Source organism: Balearica regulorum, chromosome 5 (assembly GCF_011004875.1).
Source record: "Balearica regulorum gibbericeps isolate bBalReg1 chromosome 5, bBalReg1.pri, whole genome shotgun sequence".
Classification (NCBI taxonomy): Eukaryota; Metazoa; Chordata; class Aves; order Gruiformes; family Gruidae; genus Balearica; species Balearica regulorum.
Genome location: NC_046188.1, coordinates 64,281,441 through 64,299,736, shown reverse-complemented (window position 1 = coordinate 64,299,736; position 18,296 = coordinate 64,281,441). Strand labels below are relative to the sequence as shown.

At 35.2% G+C, this 18,296-nt stretch overlaps 1 protein-coding gene across 2 annotated transcripts in view; it reads right to left on the bottom strand.

The window, feature by feature from the left end:
- Positions 1–18,296, bottom strand: part of KIF18A (kinesin family member 18A) — a 43,201-nt gene that overhangs the window by 10,242 nt on the left and 14,663 nt on the right. For both annotated transcript variants that reach the window (XM_075755301.1, XM_075755299.1), the window contains exons 10-13: positions 15,788–15,950; positions 11,648–11,812; positions 10,371–10,492; positions 8,772–9,010 (exon numbers count right to left, since the gene is read on the bottom strand). In XM_075755301.1, the coding sequence (XP_075611416.1) occupies positions 8,772–9,010; positions 10,371–10,492; positions 11,648–11,812; positions 15,788–15,950 (689 nt within the window). The remainder of the gene's footprint in view (positions 1–8,771; positions 9,011–10,370; positions 10,493–11,647; positions 11,813–15,787; positions 15,951–18,296) is intronic.

Below are 18,296 nucleotides of genomic sequence, written 5' to 3'. Positions count from 1 at the left end.
GAACCTATTTTCAAATACTTCAAAGGCTACTCAATATTATTAAAAACATTGACATTCAGAGACATACTTTAAGATTTATATACATAAAAATTCTTCTTGAAAGAAAAAAATTAGTACCACAAGCTGAAACAAAAGTAACATGCCTCAAACTGACACATCATATCTTGTCTTTCCTAAATACTAAATTCATACATTTTTAGCATCATTTTGTCTAAACAAGTACTGAATATTTCAGCAAACAATTTTAGAAAATATGGTCATCTGTCACTACATGGCTTATATTGCAATAGGACAGCTAAAACTAGGGAGAGCTAGTTCCCCTATATCCTATTCAAAAAGGGAAAAAGCTCCAGAACAAAGGATTTAAATGTTTTAAGTGGCAAATATGAACTTCTAGTATTAAAGCAACACAAAAAGGACATTCATTTCGTAGCAGGTGATGCCTACTAAAACCAAATTATTTGTACAACAATTTTAGGCAATGCTTTGTCCCAAGATACTTGATGTTAACATGATAACGTTGAGTGCTTATCAGTGACATGTATGTCTATGTTAGATGTTTTAGCACATCCCTTATTTTATTGCTTTAATACTCCAATGAGTAAGCAGAGAAAATTGAGACAACGCTATATTCCCAGTTAGGAGTAACTGAGGTAATACACTAATAATATATCACAAATGAGGTTAATAAGGAATTATTTTCTACAAACAGTAGATATCCCATTCACATCACATACTAATTTTAATACTTAACCTCCCACAGAACAATGACACTGTCGAACTCACTGCAGCATGCCGTGGCAAATCCCATAACTATAAGCGGGTCACAAAATACAGATTTGGCAAATTTAGAAGATATCTACTGGCAATTATTACATATGATTGCTTCAATAGGATTTCCCATTGCATTGGAACTGGAAACTGCAAGTCAACTCCCTCTAGATTTGTCCCGTTACTGCTGTCTTAGGAGTATGATACTGGCCACTATTAAATACAGGTTAGTGAAGACAACACAGTGGTGGACCAAGTATGGATATTCATATTTTCCTAAAGAACAAATCAAAATAGCTCCTGGATGGATGTCTAATGCTAATCATTACGTGTTGTCATTACTTTTCTACCGAAAGACAAACAACACATTCCAAACTCTAAAGAAAACCTCCAAATCTATTCCATAACACAGCAGGGAAATTATAATGTTTATGGTTTGTATTTGATTCACATTTTATGGCCAGTTCAATCTTTAGCATCAGAATGATCATCATGATTCAGTGATATTAAGTTTACTTTTTTTCATATACAAAAATGAATCACTATGTACTTTACAGAAACATCCGCAGTTAACCTGATGGAATAGCTTAAAAGGAAAATTTAGAAGTCCTATTTCCTTCGCTAGTGCTTTCAGCTACAACCCTTCTCTTTAAAAATAAGCATTTTTCCAAATATATTTTAGAAAATAGATCACATTTGCTGATCTTTAATTTCAGGCTGATGATTGTGAGATACATTTGTCAGAGGTCTTTTAGATATTATTTTTGTTAAGAGATTCACTTGAAAATCAAAAATAAAAGTCATTTTCCACTGACCAGCCATCCCCATCAAATGGTATGAGGTGGTTTGGTCATTAGTTTGTTGTATTATCTGTCCCAAAAGACTACTCAGAAGAACAGATTTATCAGGAGAGAAACATAGCAATATTAGATATTTACAGCCCTGTGAGTTAATATGAAAAGCAGAAAACAGTATTTGTGAAACATGAGTCACAGCAAAAGTGAGTAGAGTTCATGACAAAACGACTCTGATGAATTGGGTTAGTTCTAATTGACATTTGGGACAAAATAATGGCAGAGACTTTTCTTCTGGAACTCATGTTAATATATGCATAAGGGGATTATTTCTGGAAACTGTGCTAAATTAAGTCTACCAGGTTGTTCTGCTAAAGTGAAATCAAATATTAATGGATTCATTTCAATAAACATTTCTGGGCTACCAGTGATTGATCCAATTACAATACTAATCATATGTTTTCATTCTTTTAACAACTGACTCATGGAATTCCAAATTGCAAATGAGGTCTAGTGAACACATTTCAATTATTTAATATTCATGTGATCCAAAGGCATCGCTGCAGTGGCCAGGTTCACAACAGTTGCACAAACAGCTGCAAACTGAAAAAGGCTAAAATCCAGGCTACATTCTTGGGGGTCCAGTGGTCAGGTGTACTATTTTACACAGCATGAGAAAAAAAATAAAATACTTCAAGTCACATAGGACAGCGTGAAAGAGCTACTCAATATAGGACAAATCTTTCTTATATACAAGATACATACTTTTCCTACTTTTAATCTAGCCTTTTACTACATAGAACTACACCCCAATTTCTCCTGCCACGCAAAATAATAAATTGACTTTACTTTCGGATGTTTGTCACAAGGGGAGGTAATGGATGCCTTCTCTTTTTTTTTTTCCTGTAAATCAATTCCATTCTCTCAATGGTAATGTACAGTAAGGCTTCCGGAAATGGGATGCCTGAAACAATGCCAAGAACTTTCCCATTCACAGAAATACTTGCAAATACCAGTCAGAGCTCTCCAGCCATCAGTCCCTACTCTATGAATACTGTATGGCTCTCCATTAACCAACACCCAAGAATGGGGGCCTGAATACAGTTTTAAATGAACTTATGTTGTTTTCATAGCTTGTGCTTTACTTGATACGAACAGTTGAGGAGTTTGTGAGGTTGCACATTTATGGTTTCATGAAACATACACAAGCTTAATCTAATTTATTTGTAAACAAAAACAATAGTGGAAACCCAGCATTTCCTCTGCAAAACCCCCCAATTCTAATTTATAATTAAGGTCAGAATAAATAGTCAGTATGAGTGGATGCTTAAAAATAAGGGTATAATATTGATGAAACAATTATTTTAAAAATATCTTCCCTATTAATATAGAGTAGAAAGTATGGTTAAGACATGTTATGGAAATCCCATGGCTTCATAGTGAAAGTGAGCAAAAGTAGAGGTTCTGAAAACAATGTGTTTTCAGTTATATTTTAAGAAACAAAAGTTAAATTACCAAGGAAAAACAATATTTAAAAAGCATAATGTAAATACAGTGGAATAAATTAATGTTTAAATATTTTAAATTATTTTTACTTGATCAACTTGAAATTAAAAGATAATTCAAATGTTTCATTTTTATTTCATTTAAGGATATTTAATTTTATTTTTAAAATCCTGAAGCAGCGGAGGAAGAAAAACCACATTAAATAAGTGCAATCAGAAATTTAAGATTCAGATACTCTAAGTTCTTTACAAAATACTCTTTGATCCATTATACATAGATTGTGTTAGCATGCACTGCAAAACAGTTGTTTCTTAGATCAAATTATTTGTCATGCACAGCTGCATTAATATGGCCCTGTCTAAACAAACCAGAAGAGCAAGAAACATTAGGTTAGGACAAATTGCGAATTTTCTGAGAGCTGTTTCTGGTACACACGGTAGTGCTACTGTTAATACAGATCAATAAACAATATTACTCTGTTGGATGAGGTTGCTGATTAACAGTCAGCTAGTAACATACATATCTGACTCTCAGAGGAAGACATTTTACCGAAGGTGTTTAAAGCTTTCAAAGGTTAAAGGACAAACAAGATAGAGGTCTATTCCTGTAGCGAAGCATTACACGTGCTTTGGCAAAGCCTACGAGCTTTATTTCGCCTTCTCTAAAAATCAGAGGTTTTAAGCAAAAGAACTATCTTGATAACGTGACCATAGAAACACATGTGGAATGAATGGCCAGAGCATATCTTGAGCTTTTCCTCTCCCACTATGACTACTTATTATTTAATACATAGGAGACCCTTTCCAAAGGAGAAATCTTCATTAGAAAACAAAGACTGGAATTCAGCTAAAATTCTTTGGTATTTTGAAACTCCTAATAGAAAGAAGTATCTTATAACATGGTAATATCAAAGTCACTTCATACAAAAAACTTCATACAAAAGCACATTTGGAATATATTTTTCAAAACTACTTTCTGTAAGAGACTTTCACCAAACCCTCAAATAAACATCCCTACCCTTTTCACCGTTGCTATCATTCCCTTTACTCTTTTTAGATGTTTTTGCCACACAAATTACTAGTTTTACTTCCTTCTTCAGGATCAGCTAGTGTAATGCAGTTAATTCCAAAGAAACCCATGAGAAGTTAAGGCCCTGCTTTCACAGCTTTTCCTATTCTACAGAAATGATTCAGCCACTTCCACTTTTTTTGGGGCGAGTACTTGGAATCAGAAAAGTTATGTGACTTAAAGCATTTTGTTTTTTATGTGAAAACACTCAATAACAATTCATTTGCATTTGAACAATGTCATGGTTCCCTCTAAAAGGGCTGCCAGCAAAAGGTTACAGTGTCATTAAAAAAGTTTCTGCAATGATTACTGCCTCATGTTTTACAACATGCAGAATTCAGCAGTTTCCCTTAAGCACAGATGTTTCCTGCATCACTACCATTTTAAACGTATAGTGACTAAACAGTAACTTGCAGTTTAATGAATTTGAAATTTTAAAATACAGATAATGCATGGATACTGCATACATCCTTAGATACCTGAGTTCAGCAAGATATATATCTATTAGTGGTATAAGCTTACCATTAATTACCATGAAGAGGAATTTATATTTTCCTCATAAATCTTACTGTTTTCTACATGAGTAGCATCTCATTTTTGCAGAGATTTCATCTCAAAAAATACTTTCAAATGTGTTAACATAGGTTCAAAAGCAATACATCACATTTGTTACTAGCAGACCTAGTGCACTTTCTTTCTCTAAGATGCTCTACACTTAGATTTCCTATGAAAGAAACATTACATTGCCACCAATTAACTTTTCTACCCTCTTCTCCAGATTATTTAGAAAAGAAACTTCTGAGACACTAACACAAGGTGACATATTTATATTAAATGGGAGATGTAAAAAAAAATTACTGCTCTCAACTTATAACATAAGAACCAAATCACAAGAAATGAACTGTGTTGCTCTTTCCTGCTGACAAATTGAAGTTCATGCAATTGTTATATGTGAAATATGGATTTTTATATAAGCAATAATGACCACTGTGTAGCATGTGGCTAATGGTTAGGGTTTTTTTTTTCTTTTCCATCTTGGTGCAAAACACTATTTCCTTCCCAACATCTTGAACAAATTATAAATAATAAAATATCAATGCGCCAAAGGTGTGAGGAGATCTGTATAAATCTTCCTTTTTATTTGTTCACTAAGTTCTTAGGTCAGCTCTTGCTAACATTTGCCAAGCATACTTCTGAGATGACTTTAGACAGAAGGAATTGGATTCTTGAATAATTTATTTCATCTTTAAAGGAAAAAAGAAATTACTGCATCCTTCCTACTTCTGATTGGGATGTTGCCTTTATATTACTTCACATTTTCCCATGCTAATGTATTTTTTCTGATTTATGCTCATTTCTTAATAGTTTGTTATATACATTCTGCACAAGAGAAATGGATTTCTATAATATAATATCAGCTAACAGTTCAAAATATTTTAAATGTGAATTCAAACAATTGAAGAAGAGCTATTTAATTTGCATTTATTTTGTGTTTAACAAAAAGTTTTCAAGCACTGGTAAGCAGATTACTTTTTTCTGTCCCACCTCCCAAGACATATAGAAATGATTGTGTCAACACCAGTAGCATTTTAGGTAAGAACACATTAATAGTAAAATGATACTGTAAAAATATTGTTTGAAAAGAGTTTATTTTTTCTAAGCAGAGCTGCTGCTGTTCATGTTTATTTGTTATCCAATAATTTAAAATTAAATAATTGAATGTCCACTTAATTATTTTTAGAACTTTATTTTAACTTCTTCCAGTATACAAAGCCAATTGTCAATTCAATTCCAACTCAATTTCAAATTCAAATGTCTAATGTCAAGTTCTCAATACTTTAGTACTTAGTAGCTATATGTCTTATTCTGTACAATGCCTTTAGTTTAGAAATTTTTGTACAACACTGGCTACCTGCTGGATAGTCAGTCTTATACTAACAAGCACTATTGAGGGGGAAAAAAAAGCTGTTGAAAAAAACTTATTTTATGTTAGCTTACCAACTTAAGCTGCCAATGAGAGAGGGGTAGATTCTTTGTGAAGATTAAAAATCTTCAGTAAATTGGAAAAAAATAAATCCTGGTAACATCCCCTAAAGGTATCAGCACATTTATACAACTAGTCATAAGCAAAGAGAAAGAACACAATCAGATGAAGTGCATTAAAAAAAAATTGGAAATGTCTTGTTAGAAATTGTCATAACCTTTCCCAGAAAGGTTACAACATTTGGAGGACAGTTGTTTCTACTATGTTTTCTCTTGCATCTAATAAGAGGGGAAAGAAGTGAAAGTAATGTCTCCTATTTCCTTTTCCAAAGAACAAGTAAACAAAAATAAAAATACCACAAAAGATTTATATTGACATCTTCAGGCAAAGACACCATTTACAGCTGCAAAAGTCGATCTTAACTGAAAAATATGGTGTCCATTTACTTAGGTGAACACACAGTTCAACAACATTTAGAACAAGGGAATAATTGGAAAACCTCTACATAAGACTTGCAAGACACCCTCTCAAACTATGTCTAATGATTTTAATGAAGTGAAATGTTTATACCTTAAAAGTTCACGTGCAAGTTAAACAATGGTTATTTTAGTGTTAATTTCAGTAAGAACAGATCTGGCCTCTTACACCATAGGGCTTCAAGAAAAGTGTAACATAACTAGATTAATCAACATCTCTAATGAAGCTTACTAGTGCCAGGAATTAAAATTCATGACTGATATCCCTCATATGACAAGACCATCTCTACAATCAATATTTAGTTAGAAACTATATCATACAGTTTACTGGATCTGTATTTGGGTACCTCCCCCTACCTATTCTGCCAAAAAAAGTTCCCCTAAAAGGAAAAAAAAAAAGCACTTAAGATTCCAGTGTTTTAGCACTGAAAAAAAAATGTTACAGCATTTGAATTCTCAGATGAGTTATGACAGGAAACTTCCTCCACCTCCAAACCCTTCACTAATCTGCTTTGCCATGACAGAATAAACAGACTAGAAAAACCAGTTTCAAAAACTGTACTCTTTCTGTTTAAAAATAGAAATAAAGCAAGTAAGAAAATCACTGCCTTTTATTTTAATGCCTTTCATTAAGCTTTGCAGAATATATTTCCGTTATGATATGACAGTAGCATCATGGTTCCTAACAAATGCAATGCCACAAAATGCAGATACTCATCACTACCATGATTTTCCAAAAGGTTGCCAGCAATCCAAGATTATATCCAATTTCTTTCTATATAGGAAATGAGAATGGAGCAGAGTGGAAGACTGCTGCAACTCGTGCTGAGGTCCACTGCCCTCACTCCAAGTGGGAAGAAGAAACGGCCAAGCCAACAACTGCTTCAACCTTGCTGAATCCCTGACCAGCATGAGCAGAATAGGAAGTATAAGCACACAAGTCTGTAAACTTTCTTTTCCTTCTCTCCAAAAACACAAAACCAAACCCATAAAAAAACCCTCAACCCAATACCAACCCATCTCCCCACCTCCCCCCCCCCAAAAAAAAAAAGAAAAACCACCCCAAAACCCCAGTCCACCCTCAACACAATCTGACCTTTACATTGCAGACAATGAAATACTGGGAATCAACTGTCTAGTGTGATCAACAGAGATACAAACATACACTAAAAATCACATACATGCTTAATGAGAACAGAGGTAATAAATAGCTTTGGCAGAGTGAGCTGTGTAGAGGAAAAAAGCTAAAGGAAGCCAGGAACTAATTTCACAGTGCTCCAGGGGTCAACGCTCTTCCATGACTACCAGCTTTTGAGAAGCAGAAGCATTATTTATCTGCTTTTCCCTTGTTACCTATGGATGTCTTTCATTGTTATGGATTATTAGCTGTAGTCAGGAGGCCCCCAGGGTGTTGAGTGCTGTGTATCCAGAGCACAAGATACAAGCATTGGCCCACAGCAGCTGCACTATCAGGCTGAGATTTTGCTTGTCATTCCTCAGAACAGCACCTTCTGTAAAGATTCTTCATCCTTTTTTACCCAGGCTACACTCAGGGCAACTCACTTTACAGCTAAAGAAAAAAGCCAGCTACATAGAGTTACGGGAAAGAAAGGGGGCCACCAGGAAACAGCAAACCAGTCAATTCCATGGTAGAAATGAGGAATCCTTTCATTCTTGGAAAAATAAACTTATAAAATATTGTACTAAACCGATTCCAGGTCAACCTGTAATTAATGGGAAACCTCATCCCCCTCAAGGCTATTACTTCAAACTGTGCAAAACTGTAGTAGTTGCTTAACTTTTTGAATCAACTTTAACAATTATTATACTCATTGACACTGTGATTCCTTTTCCATCAATGTCATGCGAGAGATTCAAATGGAATTAACCATAACACTCAGAGGATCTCAGAACATCGATATTAGAGGGTATGTTACAACAAGAAAAGAAGGGAATGACCTGTTGGCAGAGTGTGTCTAGCCATTGAAAAAGTTATTTCCTATACCCAATTAAGAATGGTATTAATTTATAGAAAGTGGGTCTGAGGCTCAGTTTTACATTTGCCTTCAGCATTCGCAGAAGTGTGCATCCACTGTGTTTATGGATAACACAGCTTTTGTGGGAGACACTTAAAAGTATTTCCAACAGAGAACAAAATAATTATATACTTACGGCATGGGGTGTTTGATGTGTTCACAAGTTGTGGGAATGCAAAGACAGTTGACAACTCTAGTTCATGGTTTTGATTTTGTTCCTTTTCTTCAGTTTGGTCAGCCCAAACTACTGATTTTTGTCTTTGAATCAGCTGCTCAACCTCCCCAAATTCAGTCTCAGTTAAACTATTTGTCAACCCAGCTTCTTTCAAAGTCAGGTATTGCTTGCGAAGAACTGGAAGCAAAGTATTTAGCACTCTGTAAAACGAGAGGCAAGACAAATATGACTAAATCATATCTAACCTGAGCCTTACTAGCACTCTCACTATTAGGAATATGAAGGATTTTTTTTGTTCTTCACCCTTCTCCCCTCCCACCCCGCAAGTTCTGCTGGATAATTTATTTTAATTTTGGGGGAGGGAATAGCATAACACTGGGAGGAAATAGTCATGACTAAGAGTGACTTTTCTCTTTTGCAAAATCTTTTATTTCACTCTAAGTATTTACTAAGTATAGTGTTTCCACAGTGTCCAAGATCTTCAGTCCCTCAGACATCACAAAAATACAGTCAGTATATCTTGACTGAGTTCTTACTTTCTAAAATTATCAGATAAATGAAGACTATAAACCAAGTATGTGGTTTAAACCAAGCACATCCTAATTATATGTGTATAGAACCTTATTAGAAGCCTAGTCCAAATAAATTTAGATACTAGGATCTTTTAATTAAAGAATGGAATACATTAAGATCCACACACAACTGCAAACCAAATTAAAGTGACAAAAGTTTAGGAATTCTGTCTGAACACAGTTATTCATTAACTGTGGAGTCAGTTGCAAGACTAAACAGCAGGTTCAAGCAATACAGGAAGGGATGTATATAAAACCCCAAAGTAGCAACTTTGTAATTACTAACAACATAGCCTTAAAAATTTTGCTTTCAGTTTTGCAGGTTTATGTATTAGTTTTTATGATGTTTGTGGTAACCGTCTTTTCTCCAAAGAAGGAAGAAAAGCTAGTTATTTCATTTTGGAATGATTTAATTACAAATTTAATATATTTGTTTACTGAACTGATTTGCAATTACTTCCCATGCCTTATGTCACACTCTGAAATCTAGTCTCCAGCATTTTTGAGAGACTGATAACAGAGAAAGAGCTGATGCTTACCTTGAAAATTCAGCTTTTTTCCAGTCTGACTAGCTATGTAAGAGTTTAATTGTAACAATTTTTAATACAGGTAATTAATTAATGTCTACAGTGCAAGGAATTAAAAGAGAACACAAACACTTATAAAAATCAATACTGTTCAACACAGAAGAGGAAAGTAAGACACCATGTTCTATTGAAGAATCTGTAAAAAATACGCAAAGAAAATAAGCAGTGCTAGTGCATACCTGCAGTTTCTGTTAAAGAATGGTGGATATGGACCAATATTTACAAAGCAATTATTACTTTACGTATCTTTTTGCTTATAGAAAACACAATTCTAGCCTAGAAAAAATGTTTGAGAAAAATCTTGCTTCTGTTTCAACTAAAACTAAATTCTACACATACATCTTCTGAAGTTACAAGTGTCAGAATAAGTCTTATCAGGCTTGCTATGAAACCATACTTACTTTTCTGTCTGCTTATAATGCTGATCTTGAAGGGACACCAAAGATAACATGTGCTCAATCTGGAGTTTCAGGTCCTTAACTTCTAGGTTTAAATGGCAACACTGCAGATCTTTACGGAGTTCCTTGGGAAATTAGTAAGTAAAAAAAACCAAGACAACCGGACATTAAACTGAAAGTGAGAAACTAAAATTTAAACAAAAATAGTATTAATCCATCCTATATTGAAAAGAAAAGATGGAGTGGATCTATACTATTATAATAAAGTTTTATGGCAGAAAAGTATGACTCATTTGATTCTTACTTACATGCATAAATATTACTTTGTAGATTTCCTTTGACCAAAAGTGGGTGTGCCATAATTAACATTAAGAATCCAACAGGCACACATCCTGCTGTGTGGATCCCATGCTTATCCATGCATGCCCCAAAATATGCTTGCCTCTTTTGCTGTGTACTCACTCCATATCTGAATTTCAGTGACGTTGTCTGGGACCCTGTATTCAGTCACCTTCTTGAGATGACAATTTCTTGCTTGAAATATCTTAATTTCTTTTAAGGTATCACCAAAATTTAGTCATCCCAATAAAAATACAGGTATTGAAATATATTACATTATATGAGTCACATAAGTGCCCATTACACTATCATTTAAGCCACTCCCAATTGCTGGCTGAAACTAAAAGGCAGGGATGAACAACCCCCCACCTTTCTTTTCTTTTCCTCTTCTTGTTCCAGCACAGACCTTCATCCCTTCTCTTCCACCAGCTCTTGTGCTTGTCTGAGGCTGCACTGAGCTGACTCTACTTGCTAAAACTTGGCAGAGAACACAACCTCCCACTTCTTTCCTCCTTCCCACTCCTCCCCTAGCACTCTCCAAAACGGAATTTTCTTTTGGCCAGGCTAAGAATTAGGTTGTCACATGGTTAAAAAAGCATCAGGAGGTACTGCAAAGGCAAGACTAGAAATGTATGGCCAGGAGCAGGATCAACTCTCCAGCAGCCATCTGAACTGGCTCAGCCATATCATACTTACTCCCCTTTAGCACACATTTTTGCGTGTGATTGTATACTTTCATAAACAAGAAATACTTGCACCAGCAATGAAGTACTTTTAGGGCAGAACAACAGAAACAGCTAACGCTAGAATTTGAAACCACCCTGAAACAATTTAAGCAGAAGCAAGACGAAGAGAGGGGAGAAAAAAAAAATCCATTCTTAACTATAGTCAGATGTTACCTACAATGCATGAAATCTGCCCTTGAAGCAAAGGCATTTTACCTTTGGAATACATCCGTCTTGACCCAGGAGGCGCATTTCATTCTCAACACGATGCAGCCAATTGGTATTTTCCTCAAAATGTTCAATCTCCTCTTCTTTCTTCTTCTGCATGTGCACACAGTGGGTTCTAAGCATTGCAAGCCTTTGATCCCGCTTGCAAGTGGCCTAAAAATCAGCATTTAAGGGGAAAACTTTCAAATGATGTTCACAAATATCTCTATATAAAAAAAGAAAATTTTTTTCCATACTTTTATACTCAACTGAGTCTAACAAACATTTTGTTCAATAAAAGTGAAGTAGCAGATTGTCCTTATGGGCATTACTGAATTATATATAAAAATTTTCAATTTTTTTTCCTGGGAGTGCTTATAACAGAGAATATAATCATTTGATTGATTATTCCCTTAAAAAATACATTGGATTTGATTAATTTCACTTCTAGGCCATAATTACCTTATGCTGGAAAAACTACATGTGCACATCCAGACTACTTCTAGGTACAACATAACCTAATAATTTCTAGAAACTCAAGCATGAATATGAAGAAGCAATTTTATCTGTTTTGTTTTCCTACTGCAGTATGTCCTAGAAAAAGCCCACTAAAGGATGAAGTATTTGGCAAAAGGAAAACCCTCTTATCTTCAGGCATTAAAATTCTTCTGATGTTTCTCTGAAATCTGAGAACAAAAAGGCACAAAACCAGCAACAGCAAGCTGGATATGAAGAACAAGGTAGTGGCCTAACAAGGCAAAGGAGACTCTTTTTATTCAGAGAACAACTATAGTTTGCAGTATACTTGAAAAATTAGGTCACTAACTCAACTAGTCATAGAGAACATAAACTTCAGATAGAGTTCACAGAGTTCAGCTACGCCTAAACTTTAGTTAAAACAAACAAACAAAAAACCCCACAAACATTTGAAGTATATTGCTACACTCAACAAAACCAAACATATAAAGTTGTAACACCTAAATCTCTACATCCATACATTCCAAAATTAACACTAAATGAAAACTTCATCAGTTAGAATAAATCTATGTATTTAGAATAGCAGGTCAAATTAGTTCTATTACAAGATGTCATAGGAAGCTCTGAATTTATCTCCCTAATGTTGCACAAAGCAGAAATTACTCTAACTGGTGCCCTTCTGAACATACTGTAGAAAACAGAAACAGTACATGGAGAGACACAGATTGCATTTCTTAAGTTGACTTTTCCAAAGGCTTACTTCAACACATAGTGTGCAGAACACAGAACCAGGATGGTAAAGACCTGAACTACATGTGTCCTCCAGGCAACTCACTAGGTCAAAGACTAGACTCTGGCCAGAATTTAACTTTGCTTTCCCTTTAGACTGTATTAGCTGCTAAGATGACAGAGGATCCAGAGAAGACAAAGTCACTTTGTAAAGGACCAGCTCCTTAGGGAAAGTACCAGGAGGAAGAGTTAACTGTTAGACTAAAGCTTGCAACAACCGCTGTTTCCCTCCAGCCAGTGAGACTAGGGGAGAGCTGTCGGGACTGCCAAAACAGAGAAATTCAAGCACACTGTTTTGCATACTTCAGCTTTTACACAGTGCAGGAGAGGTATCAGGATTAAAGGTGATATTGACAATATTCCATCATTTGATCAACCCATCCCATCGGTTGCCAGGAAGAAAGGACATGTTACATCAGTGTGCTCCAACAGAAAAAAAAAATGGTTATGTGTGCTTGCTGTACACAACCTCTGGAACACAAGCATAGCCCTGGGCAAGATACTTGGTTGCTACTCTGTTTTGCAATTGAAAAAAAATAAATCACAAGAGATATAGAAGAAATTGTCCCTCCTGGGCTGAAGAACTAGGACATACTCAACAAGCATTTTCAGATCCAGCATGGGCAATTGCAGTAAGCAGAAAAACTGAAACCAAGATAGACTGACTGCTTTCCAGAAATATACTCCTCTTCCAGACAGTAAAAAAATGTTGAAGTGTCAATCAGAAATGGACAAGTGATTTTAAATCTAATGTATTTTTTAAAGCCTGTCAAAGTGCCAGCAGGGTTTTTTTGCCACATCTTTAAAAAGAAAAAAATTGTAAAGCAGATTCCATGACTGATGCAGAAAACTTCAAGAAAAAAACAGGTCCAAACTCAGTAGACTTCTTCAAACTCAACAAGATAGCTCAAGTAACTATAGCACAGGGGCACATACTAACTTTTTATGTTTCCATACAAAGAGGAACATTCTATACAATGTTCTCTATTGGCACAAACATTTTCTGGCTAACAGGGCTGTAGCTGATACTTAGCATGCAACAGGAAAACACAGATGCAGAAATACAGGTAACAGTGGAGGAACAGGCATTAGGAAGGAGGACATAAACAGGCCATGTAAATGGGCAGCATCCAAGTTCTACAAAAAGCTGGAAACCTAGGCAAATATGTGGAAAATGGAAATGATTCATTAGTTGTCTGGGAGGGACTGAATTTCACAGGACAACTTGTGACAAAATTTTTCCAACAAGAAAGCATTTGTAAGAACAGAGATTAAGGTAACCTAAACTCATATGTAAGTTTTTTCCTTCTTTCTTGAATTGTTTTGAAGTGTTCAAACTGAGGTTGTTCAAGTATAGATAAGATATCATTTGCTTTGTGTTAACTTACCTAAATCATTATTATATCTAGTTACTGAGCATGGACAATTAAGTGGGAAATGAGAAAATAATTTAAGTAAAATTTTTCCCTTGAAAATTAATATTTCAGAAATTTCCCTGTAGTCTAACAGTGTATTTTGCAGAGAGAAAACCCAGAGGCATTTAGGAAAACAGCAAATATGTAAAAATACAGGGAAGAACAGAAGCATTATAGTGCACAAGGGAAGCGTGAGCAGTAACTTGGTAATCAAATGACTGGATTCCAAATTAAAATCCAATTTGTTCCAAAGTAGTCACAAAAGGACATTTAATTTTACCATTACAGTGACTTACTCTTATAAGGCATCACACTTATAAGACAGTGACTCTTGACCCTTAGTAAATCACATCTATAAGTTAAGTAACAGCAAAACCAACATCCGAGTGCAGCACTGCTAGTATTCAAAGTAAAAGTTAACCAGCTCATAAAAAACATTTGTATGAAATAGAGTGTATGAAGGTGTAACTCCTCATTACAAATACAGATACAGCTATGCTCCACTGTAAGGAGCATTTAGAAGTATGGTACAGAAAAATACTACTTTGGAGTTTTATGACATGAGAGAATTCTAGAACACATTAGTCACTTGAAATATCTTCATTAATGACAAGAAAAACATGTGATATATTTTCACACTGACATTTATCTAAGGACCAAATTTCATGTGAATCACTGGGGGGAAAAAAATAGTCATATGGTAAACTAGCATTTTTGGCCAAATACAGATTGGTACTGTGACTAAGCAAAATCAGCCCCACCCTCAATTTCATATCTATATAAAAATATATATTCCTTTAAGCTGACTTGCATTAGAAAAATTAAGATACTCTTAAGCATCCTTGCTTATTTATACTTTAATTCTTCTAGAAAGGACATGAACATTTAGCGCTGTACAACAGCAATTGTTCGTAGTTAGCCCCCAAATTCTTCTCTTAAAATTCAAGGCAACTAAATGTAATTATTTCAGTTCACACATGACTGTCCTTAAGCAGCTATGCAAACATCTTCCTGGTGACAACTGAAAACATCAATAAGAATCTGTCTTGTTTAGTACAAGGTCCATGGTTTTCCTCATGAAACACAAACAGATTACTCAGCTTGTTAACAGCTTCATTAGCATGCTTTGGTTTTGGACAAGAGCACCATGAGTCTCCTTAGTCAGGTCTTAAATAACTATGACAATCAAGCCTACAGAAGTACAAGTTGAAAAGTTTTCACAATTAGCAGCAATAAGCACATCAACAGTTTTCTGTGCAGTCTGGAAAAAATAGCTCACATGCCATTAGTACTACATTTTCTGTATCAATGTCAAAAAATGTTATCTGAGTGACAGGCAGTGCATCTCATTTTAATTGTTTAAGTATTTAAGCATTAACTAATTATGTAATTACTTAAGCAAAAGTCATACATTAGCATAGCAAAATTCAGAGACATGATACCTCGTATTACATTCTAGAAAACTCACCTTTTCTACTCTTTCTTCAGAGCACATCAGTTGAATTTGTTCATGACATTGTTTCTGGTAATATGTCTTCAGCATGTTTTCTTTCAGTTGCATTTCCAACTTGAGGTATTCTTTTCTGATTTCCTCACGGTTTGCAAACACATTTTTAAGGATTTCTTTGTATCTGTTAGAACCAAAATATCAGAGTAAATAACGGATTACTTACTGAAGACTTTTTTTATGACAACCTCCTTCACAAGGGGAACTTTCAATTCCAAGTGAATGAAATAATTATAAAAAAATTAAGAGAAAAAAAGTAAAGCCTGTTATGGATGAGCACTAAATAAAGTGTAAGTACATCAGTGAAGATTTTATGTACTTGAACTGGAAATGGGATTTGAAATTTTGAAGGAGTCACTCAAACCTTGTGGTATTTTTGAATCCCAGTGTCATCTTCCTAAGAAAGACATCTAGAACTTCTTCTCATAACCCTTATCTCCACCTCCAAAAGATGCTAAATACCCACATTCTCTACTACTTAGACCAATTTATTAAACAGATCAGACTACTGTTGCCATAGACAAGCAACGTCTCCTTCAAAAAACCTGCTAGCTATCTCTCAAAAAAGGAAGACCACATAAGAGTCTTCAGTTGCTCACTTTTTCTGAAGTTCTGTTGTACAATTTTAATCACTAATGGACAACAAAAATCAGAACATGCATCATGTTTTAACACTGACTAGGCTAATAGGGGAAAAAACAAACTAGTGATAGAAGGTACTTAAGAGTTATTCCAAGACGACAAATGCTTAAATGGCCCTAAAATCACCTTATCCCTAGTCTGCAATGCAAATCAGAATAACAACTATAAAGAGAAAGCCCCAAAGATTTGTTATCTCGCAATATAAGTTTCAGTGGTGGCACTTTTTCACTTCACTCCTGAATAGTGAAAAGGCAGCACAGAATAGCCCAAAAGATACTGTGTATCTCATCAATGGCCAACCTTGTGTACAAGACATTTCATAACATCCTATTGACTTGTTAGACCTCTACATAAGAATGAAGGCACTGTTTAACACGCAAATGTTCTAAAGGCATGCAACATTTGAGGTTGTGATTCAGTGTTTAGCATAAAGATCATAAAACTAAATACTGTAAAAATCCTATAAAATAACATATAGCTTCAACTAGAAAGCAAGTTGAGCAGATATTCCTGCCATGTAGCTGACTTCAGCTGACTGATCAGTATGTATCAGAAAGTAGCAATTCCATTTCCTAGTCTAAAGTTTGAATAACTCTGAGTCTTTTATTCTACTATTTTATTACTCTCATTCTAAAACCAAACAGAATTAACAAAAGAATTCTTCTCTACAGTTTTACAAATTCAACAGCTTTACCTAAAAGTGTTCAGAAAATGCTACGGTATCTAGATAAAAGTGTGTACTAAAACATGCACATAATTTAGAAATAACATTTCTTTAAGGAATAAAATAGGCAGCTGCAGAGTATCAGAGTTTGTACCCCACGTTGTTTCTATCTATACAATCTGCACTACTATCCTATCTATCACATAACTGGTTGGAGAATTTTCTTCCTCCATAGTATCCATAGAAACATGGTTCCTCCTAGGTGCCTGGGAAACACAGCAAAGAGATGAAGGTGAATTGTCTCTCTCAATTTCCCTTCCTAAAACCCTGGGCATAATTCAAGAGAGACTGCAGATTCTGATTCTATGTACAGTCACTGTGGGGAACTATTACAGTAAATCAACCCTTTGTATACTTATAATCCTCAGTATCCCAAATATAGCATCAAGTATAGAAGCGTTTAGTTATGGTCCTGCCTTGAGCTGGATTTGCTCTTTCAGTAAGCACACTTCTGTTCTTACGGAGTTATCTTTACCCTCTTCGCTTAATGACAGAGACCCTGTACGCATATCCAGGGAACTAACTCTGGACTACCTGGTCTCAAAGAGCTCATGGACTTGGTGGTGGTAGTTCCAAAGCCAGTGTCCACTATCTACCTCAACAGGCTCAAGACTTGAAGGATTGGCAGACAACGGATTTCCAAGCCTTAGACAGAGGGAGCAGAAATGACCTTTGTGTTTGAAGCAGCAAATGGTGTAATTTGTTAATCTCTTCCAGATAACAGTGAAGCAAAAGCCATAGGTAGCTGGACTGAAACACAAGGTTGTGGATAAGGCCCCTGTACCTTGTCCTAAACAGAAGGGAGAAGACAGCAGAATACCTTCAAAACCTGTAAATGAATGTAGGGGAAATCAACTTACACCATTAGCACAATGAACCTCACAGGATCCTTACAAGGAAGGGAATACAACATCCGCTGTCCCCAATATATAGAGGGACTGGGATAGGCTTACATGTATGTCTAGGGATATTCCAGAACATTAAAACCCAAACGTTCTCTGATCAGCAAACCTTGGCATAGAATATGTCCAGCATTTGAAAAGACATTTTCGAGACCTTGCCCTTGATCGATTCTTCCTACACACATAGAATGTAGTAAAGGGC